This window comes from Rhincodon typus, chromosome 36, assembly GCF_021869965.1.
Source record: "Rhincodon typus isolate 14 chromosome 36, sRhiTyp1.1, whole genome shotgun sequence".
NCBI classification, from domain to species: domain Eukaryota; kingdom Metazoa; phylum Chordata; class Chondrichthyes; order Orectolobiformes; family Rhincodontidae; genus Rhincodon; species Rhincodon typus.
Window position 1 is genome coordinate 19255320 of NC_063367.1, and position 8826 is coordinate 19264145.

General features: G+C 47.1%; 1 protein-coding gene across 2 annotated transcripts in view; it reads right to left on the reverse strand.

Moving 5' to 3' along the window:
* The window catches only part of igf1ra (insulin-like growth factor 1a receptor), a 255113-nt gene that overhangs the window by 29959 nt on the left and 216328 nt on the right, over positions 1 to 8826 (reverse strand). For both annotated transcript variants that reach the window (XM_048617169.1, XM_048617170.1), the window contains one exon: positions 8254 to 8461. In XM_048617169.1, coding sequence (XP_048473126.1) covers positions 8254 to 8461 — 208 coding nt within the window. The remainder of the gene's footprint in view (positions 1 to 8253; positions 8462 to 8826) is intronic.

Here is an 8826-nt window from a genome sequence, read left to right on the forward strand (position 1 = left end):
CTTTCCTGCTCCTCTGATGCTGCCTGGCCTGCTGTGTTCCTCCAGCTCCACGTTGTATTATAATGGAGATCCCAGTTACTTTAAGGTGGACCATGACAGCAAACTATAAACAAGCACAGCTCAAATTTATAAACAATACAGCAATAAATAAAATGGCAGGGCACAGGACAATCTGGCCAATTATCACCTTGTCAGACTACGATCAATCATCAGTAAAGTCATGTGAGGTGTTAGCAGTTCTATCAAGTTGCATTTACTCAACAATAACCTGCTCACTGATTTAGGTTCTGCCAGGGCCACTCAGCTCCTGTTCTCATCACGTCCTCACTGCAAACATGGACAGAAGAGCTGGTTTCCAGCGATGAGGTGCGAGTGACTGTCCTTGAAAATCAAGGCTGCATTTGATCAGTGTGGCATCAAGGAGCCTGAGCAAAACTGAACTCAATGGGATTGGGAGGAAACTCTCTGCTGGTTGGACTTATGTTCCACAGGAAGACGGCAGTGATGGACCAGTCATCTCAGCTCCAGGAAATCTCTGCAGGAGTTCTTCAGGACAAGTGAGGATGCTTGCTGATGACTGCACAATGTTAAGCACCATTCACAACTCTCCAGATACTGAACCAGTCCACTTCCAAATGCAACAAGAGCTGGACAACATCCAGGTTTGACTGACAAGTGACAAAAAACATGTGTACCACACAAATTCCAGGCAATGGCATCTCCAACAGGACAGAATCTAACAATCAGCCCTTGACATTCAATGGCATTACCATCATTGAATCCCCCCCATTATCAATGTCCCGGGGGTTACCATTGACCAGAAACGGATTTGGACTAGCCATATAAACACTGTGGCTACAAGAGCAGGTCAGAGGCTGGGAATCCTGACAGTAACTCACCTCCTGACTCCCCAAAGCCTGTCCACTATCTACAAGGCACAAGTCAGGAGACTGATGGAATACTCCTTACTTGCCAATAATATTCAAGAATCTGGACACTGTGCAGACCAGAGCAGCCTGCGTGATTGGCACCACATCCACAGCATCATATTGCCTTCATCCTTTGTAATTTGCCTACGGCTGCAACAGGTCCACAGGAGATGCTATCTCCCTGACCCTACACTCATCCCTGGAACATTCGGATAACAATGACATCTACATCCAGCTCCTGCTTATTGACTACAACTCCACCTTCAACATCATAATTCCCACCAATCTCATCTCCAAACTCTGAGACCTAGGACTTGGCTCCCCACCTCTGTAACTGGATCCTCGACTTTCTGGCCCATAGATCACAATCAGTAAGAATAGGCAACAATACCACCTCCACAGTAATCCTCAACACCGGTATCCCGCAACGCTGCGTACTCAGTCCCCTACTATACTCCCTATACACACATGACTGTGTAGCCACATTCCGCCCCAACTCCATTTACAAGTTTGCTGACGACAGCACCATTGTAGGTCGGATTTCAAACAACGACAAGATAGAATACAGGCAACAGGTTGAGTGCTTATGGCGTGATGTGAACACAATAATCTCTCCCTCAATGTCAGCAAAACGAAGGAGCTGGTCATTGACCTCAGGAAGCGGAATGGAGGACACGCCCCTGCCTGCATCAATGGTGCTGAGATGGAGATGGACAATAGCGTCAATTTCCTGGGAGTGACGATCACCAACAATCTGTCCTGGTCCACCCACGTTGACAATATGGTCAAGAAAGCACAGTAACGTCATACTTCCTCAGCAGGCTAAGGAAATTCACCATGTCCACAAGGACTCTGACCAATTTTTATACATGCATCACAGCATGGCACAGCAACTGCTCTTCCCAAGACCAAAAGAAACTCGAGAGAGTCATGAACACAGCCCAGTCCATCACACAAACCAGCCTCCCATCCATTGACTCCATCTATACTTCTCACTGCCTCAGGAAAGCAGCCAACATCATCAAAGACCCCTCCCCTCCCTGGTTATACCCTCTTCTGTCAGGCAGAAGGTATAAAAGTTTGAATACATATACGAACAGATTCAAGAACAGCTTCTTCCCTGCTGTTATCAGATTTTTGAACGAACCTCTCAAATGTTAATGTTGATCTCTCTCTCTGCACCAGCTCTGCGGCTGTAACAGTGTATTCTGCACTCTATTCTGCTATCCCGATGCACTTCGTATGGTATGAGCTTCCTGTACAGCACGCAAACCAACACTTTTCACTGCATCTTTACATTTGGATAACTACACGAATAGGAAAGGTTTGCAGGGATATGGGCCCAGACCAGGCAGGTGGGACTGCTTTAGTTTGGGATTATAGTTCGCATGGATTGGTTGGACCGAAGGGTCTGTTTCCGTGCTGTGTTAAGTCTATGGCTCTACGTGACAACAATAAATCAAACCAAATCAAATCCTCCCACCATTGACACAGCAGTATTTGCCATCTACAAGATACACTGCAATAATTCACCAAGGCTCCTTAAGACAGCACCTTCCAAACCTGCAACTTTCCAACTACTCAGATGAAAAAGGGAGCAGATAGATGGAACACTACCAGCTGCAAATACTCCTCCGAACAACTCACCATCTTCAATTGGAAATACATCACCGTTCCTTCAGTGTTGCTGGGCCAAAATCCTGGAATTCCCTCCCCAAGGGCATTGTAGGTCCACCTACAGCACATGGACTGCAGCATTTTGAGAAGACAGCTCACCACCACCCTCTCAAGGGGCAACTAGGGATTGGCAAAACATGCTGGTTCTGCCAGTGATGCTCATATCCCGTGAGTGAATTAAAAAAGGAATAAATCATTTATTCCCCCAAATGCCACCCTGGGGCAAGTTACGGGCTTCGGGGGAGCAACACTGAACCCCAGGGACAAAACAGAAGTTGCTGGAAAAGCTCAGCAGGTCTGGCAGCATCTGTGAAGGAAAAAAACAGAGTTAACGTTTCGGGTCCGGTGACCCTTCCTCAGAACAAGAGATCCAGCTATTCACTGGTCACCAACTGATGCTCCTGTGTGCTGACAGCTGAGCTGCCCATTTTCTCTCATGAACAGGAGGCCATTCAGCCCCTCCAACCTGTACCATCACTCAGTCAGATCATGGCTGATCTCTGCCTCGAATCTATTGGCTTGGCATTGTTCCACAGTCCTCGGGGCTTGCCCCGACATATTTCATTACTCAGTCGGGACTTGGTTTAGGCATCAGTGTGCCTTTGTATCTCTTGGCAGCCTGGGTGGGACTGGAAGCAACAAGAAAAAGGAGGACGCACCACACAAGGTGTTTCTAACATGAGACGTCTCGGAATCGAAATTGGTCACATTCCATCTGAGCAGAAGAACACCTTAGCCCCCAAGGAAGGTATGTGGTGCTGATTCACTCAAATGCTTCCAGGGATTGAAGGGTCAGATTTTAGGTTGCATGATCTTGGCTTGTATTCGTTTGAGTTTAAAAGTTTAAGGGATGAAATAATCGGCTTTAAACACAAGGAGCTAGATACGGATGAAATTAATTCTGCTCCCTTGTTTCGGTGAGGAATTTTACAGTGAGAGCTCATTCACTCAGGAGTGAAATGAAGTCGAACCTTTTCAGCATGGGGTCCCCATTAAAGATCAAAAGGAGGATTCTGTTTTTCTCCCAGAGGATCGTGAGTCTTTCGAACTCTCTTCCCCACAGAGAAGCGGAAGTTACGGTAATTAAAAAACGAGCTGCTTCTTGCATGAGCCCACTAAAGTAAATCACCCAAAGGTTCCCTGTAAAGTCACTGAACGGTTAGTTCTTTCCTGCACACTGTCGTGGACCAGACCAAACCCCCTCAAACATGGCAAGGAGATAGCATAGATCCTAACCTTTTCTTATTTTAAAAGGCAAGTGCCAGGTGCTGTGTTCTGGATGCAATTTGATTGGTCAAACTATCAGGCTTGAAACAAAACACACTTTATTGTTTTTGACTATAGTTAAAATACAACAAAAGAAGGGATTGGAATAACAACTCTATTGGTAAACTTAACAGAATGACAGATTATTTAACTACTAAGCAGCAACTGTTTCAATATAGTAATATTCCATAAACATGCCCTCAGCAAAGGCAAACTCAGTGAAATAGATTGTCTCACATGCAAGTCTAGCAGCAGGAAAAGAACCCCCAGCTTTTAGATGTAACAGAGTGAGAAAAAAAACAGCTTCCACATCCAGCTTCAAGACCCAGCAAGTGCTGAAAGCTAAAACTTAAAATCCTGGTTCTGTGGGAGCCTGATCCCACCTGTTCAGGTTGCTTTTATTGTTCCAACATTTAAAAAAAAGCCTCACAAACTGCTTAACTTTATTGGCTTTGAAGCGAACTGCTCGCCGCCTCAATCTCAACCTCTCTTCACACAAAAAAAGGGACAAAGTACACCTTTTAAAGCCATAGTATTGTGACAAAATACTCTGCTCTGTACTGACCTAGCATCAAATCTGCTCCCAGAGATTAGCTGTAATCTCCAGTGGAAAGTGCAAACTAAGGGACGTTGTTAGCCTCCTTTGAGATGCACCACTGGGCAGAACTTAATCAATTATGGAAGGCGTCACACCAAGATTAATCCCATCCTCACTAGATGTCCCTACCCACGATGTCCAAAGGGAGGTGCTGCCCAACAGTGAATAGGGACCTAACTAAGGTTTCCTTAGTTTCTTTGGCAATTGAACCTAGATTGCAAATGGGATCTTCCTTGTCAATATGGTTCTCTTTCTCACTCTTGGAAGCAGCTGAGTGGTGACAGAGAAATTAATTATACTCTCTCTCTCCCCTACTGCAACTGCAAAGGCTGTTCCCTCTCCAAATCACTAAATAAAACACCAAACAGCAATCAGATTCCACTGTCTCGTGCTGCAACAATATTCAAGAACGTTTAAACTAAAAAGTCCCAGAATAGAATTAGATTCTATTGTCACCTGTACTCAAGTACACAGCTATGGAGTACAGTGAAAAGGTGTCATCTTAGGTACAAAGGTACCTAGGTACAGAATCTTAGCTATAAAGTATAAAAGGAAAGAAATAAGTTACAAGTTCAACATTACAGTTAACCATCAGTGCTTATCCATGGGCCTGGATCTGGGCTCTTCCACTCCAACACACACAGACCAACACCTTGGAGAGGGAACTCCCCCGCCTCCCCGGTCGGGAACGTGCTCCCACCCCACCTCCCCCACCGGGAACGTGCTCCCGCCCCCCCTCCCCCACCGGGAACGTGCTCCCGCCCCCCTACCCTCACCGGGAACGCGCCCCCGACCCCTCCCACGCCTGGAACGCGCTCCGTTCTCCGAGGTGCTCCAGGAAGTGCCACCGCGTTACCAGTTCCTGTTCAGCTGCTGAAAGGACGAGATGGCCCTAGCCTTCACTTACACTCCAAAATAATACAAGCAACATTCTGGGGGGGGCAGCAAATGCTGTTTAAAAACAAGTCTCTCTGTCTCTCTCAGACAGACTCCAACCTTCCCTCTTACTCAATAGCACATTGTAGTCACATTCGGAAAAAGCCAGGGGACTGTGCACCGGCACCAAACATTAACATTTTTTTCAAACAGTTGGATTAAAGAGAGGAGCTGTTATGGGTCACTCTGTTCTGCTGTGTGACTGTTGACCCAGTGCAGGATATGAACCTATTCCAACGCTGTCTAACTCTTACTAAGGATTTCACTCCCTCTCTCAGCACGGACATCCTGTATTGGCAGAAAACCACACAGGAGTTATTGGCATAAGTACAGCCTCAGTCAAGTGCTTTAAATCTTTCCAGCAAGTCTGCAATCCAAGATCACACTTAATTGAAATAAAAGCAAAATACTGTGGGTGCTGGAGTTGTGAAGTACAAATGGCAAATGCTGGAGAAACTCAGCAGGTCTGGCCACATCTGTGCAGACAGAAGGAGAATTAACGCTTCAAGTCTGATTTGACTTTCCTTCAGAAGTAAAGAGTCAGATTGAACTCGAAATGTTAAGTATGTTTCTCTCTCCACAATGCTGCCTGACTTGCTGAGTTCCTCCAGCAGTATTTGCTTTTAGAGTCACAGAGTCCTACAGCACACAGAGAGGCCCTTCGGCCCAGACTGGTCTGTGCTGACCAAAATGTCCATCCACGCTAACCCCAGTTCCCTGCACTTAGCCCATATCCTTCTGGACCTTTCCTATCCATGTATTTGTCCAAATGCCTTTTAAATGTTGTTAATGTACCCACCTCAACCACTTCCCCTGGCAGCTCATTCCATACGCCTACCACCCTCTGTGTAAAAAAGTTGCCCCTCAGGTTCCTAGGTATTCTTTCCCCTCTTACCTTAAGCTGATGCCCTCTAGTCCTCGATTCCCCGACCCTGGGAAAAAGTTTAGTTTCACACCCAACTGCACAGCCAGATTAACAACAAAAACACTTTCAATGTATCCCTTGCCACTAATGTTAAGCCCCTCACCTTTAATGAAGATCGCATCTTTAATGAAGAGGGTGTACATCCTTTCAATTGGAGATGCTTTTATATCAAACAGAGAAGTCTCATTTGGACCCATGGTTTACGTCTGACCCATTTCTGGTGAACAACAGTGCCACAGAAATAATACAAATTCCAGTGAGACTCCTTTGATTGACTGCGCTTGACCACCGAACCTGCCCGGTTTCTGTTTGATCCACGGGAGGGAGGGATGGGGGAGTTTGAGAAAAATGTGGACTACAGCAAAGCTGCTGGAGTGAGTCAAACCATTATTCCAGCCGTGCATGGGATCCGTCACTCATACACACGCGGGATCTGCCTCTCTCTCACACACACACACGGGAACCGTCTCTCACACACACGCGGGATCCGTCTCTCTCTCTCACAGACACACATGGGAACCTTCTCTCTCTCTCTCCCTCTCTCACACACACACACGGGAACTGTCTCTCTCACACACACACACACAGGATCCATCTCTCTCTCACACACACGGACACGAGAACCTTCTCTCTCTCTCACACACACACACGGGAACCTTCTCTCTCTCTCTCTCTCTCTCACACACACACACACACACACACACACACACACACACACACACAACGCACGATCCATCACATGCTCTCTCTCTCAGACACGCTCACACAGGATCTGTCGCACAGGATACCTCACACACATGCATGTACACAATATCCATCACGGTCTCACAGACACGATCCATCACATCCTGCTTCTGAAAGACTCAGCTTTAATTTGTCTGCTCTGAGCTTGCAGGATTGAGCCAGCACAACCTAATGATGTAGCCTCAGTGCCTACAAGTTGAGGAGCTGCTAAGCAACCACTCACTCAGCTGGGTTAAGCGATGTGGGAGAAATCAAGGTGAAAGTTTGTGTAGCCTGGCCCTCATATCCTCGGGTAAGACAGAAGTGAGAGTCTGTGCAAATGTTTGCACCGGAAGGGGAGCAGAGGAACAAACAGAATAAACTGTCTTAAAGACGAGATTTAAAATGCCCCCTCAAATCCCAACCCATCTCCTTGGTCACTGTTTCAATGAGTACATTCTTTCCATGAGAGAATCTCATCCGCATTTCATCAAAGATCAGTCCCAAATAAATGTACATGGGTCACAGGGCTGACAGACAATCCACTGTCTGGGAGACACAGGCAGGCCAACTGCAGAAACACATGTACTATGTCCTGTTCCCCAATATCACCCCTCCACCCGCTCCTCTCCCCCCCCCCCCCTCCCGATGGCTCAGGGACAGAGCCACCGCACCCCCACCCCCGAACTCGCCAACTCGAGCTCCCTCTGAGCTACTCTTCCATCAGGAGGGTTAACATGTCCTGACTGAAAATACTCTGACGCAATTGGTAGATATCCTGTGAAATTCTCTCACATTTCCAGGCACTGAAACCTCAAGACATTTGTTTCCTTTATTCATTCGCAGGAGTGGGGGGCATCACTGGCTGGTCCAACGTTTATTGCCCTTGCAGAGGGTAGTGGGCGAGTAGACCAGACCAGGGCATTTTCCTTCCCTAAAGGACATAAGTGAACCAGATGAATTTTTCCAACAATCGACAATTAGACTCTTAATTCCAGATTCTTTTTTGATTGAATTCAGATTCCACCAGCGGCCACAGCGGGATTCGAACCCAGATCCCCAGAGGGTCCCTGGGTTAACAGTCCAATGATACCACCACTAGGCTATCCGCCTCCCCTCATCCCCAAATCCTGTACTGGAACGGTTTACTGCAATGTGGGAGAGGGCGGCGCGGGATCGCTGTGGACAGGGCGAGTTACCTCGGCATGAAGATGGAGTTGTGCAGGAAGTTCTCAAACGATTTTTGAAACATGACTTCCTCAGCCTCTGCCTTGAGCTCATCTGGGGATTTAGGACACGTACAGCATTGTCCATGCTCCGTTTTCTCCGACTGTTTGGAGTCGGCATCACCTTCACCCTCCAGGTCAATTGCCCCGGTCGCTGAGATTCTGGTGGGCAACTTCATACCTGGAACAGAACGTCAACCAGAGAAAGGCCATGTTGAGATGTCAGACAATTAAAGCAAACAAACTTCACCACCCTCCTTTTACGTTCCCTCCTGCTGGATTCTGGGGTATTTTAATACCTTTCGCTGTGGGTCTGGAGTCACGTGTTGGCCAGGCCTGGGAAGGATGGCAGATCTCTTTGCTTCAAGGACATTAGTGAAGCAGATGGGCTTTTTAGAACAATCCGTGGTGATTGCTTCATGATCACCTGGGGGGTTAGTAAGGACTGACATTACCCCTGTCTCAGTGGGTCTCTGCGTTACCTGTGCAGTGACATTATCCCTGTCTCACTGGGTCTCTGCGTTACCTGCGCAGTGACATTATCCC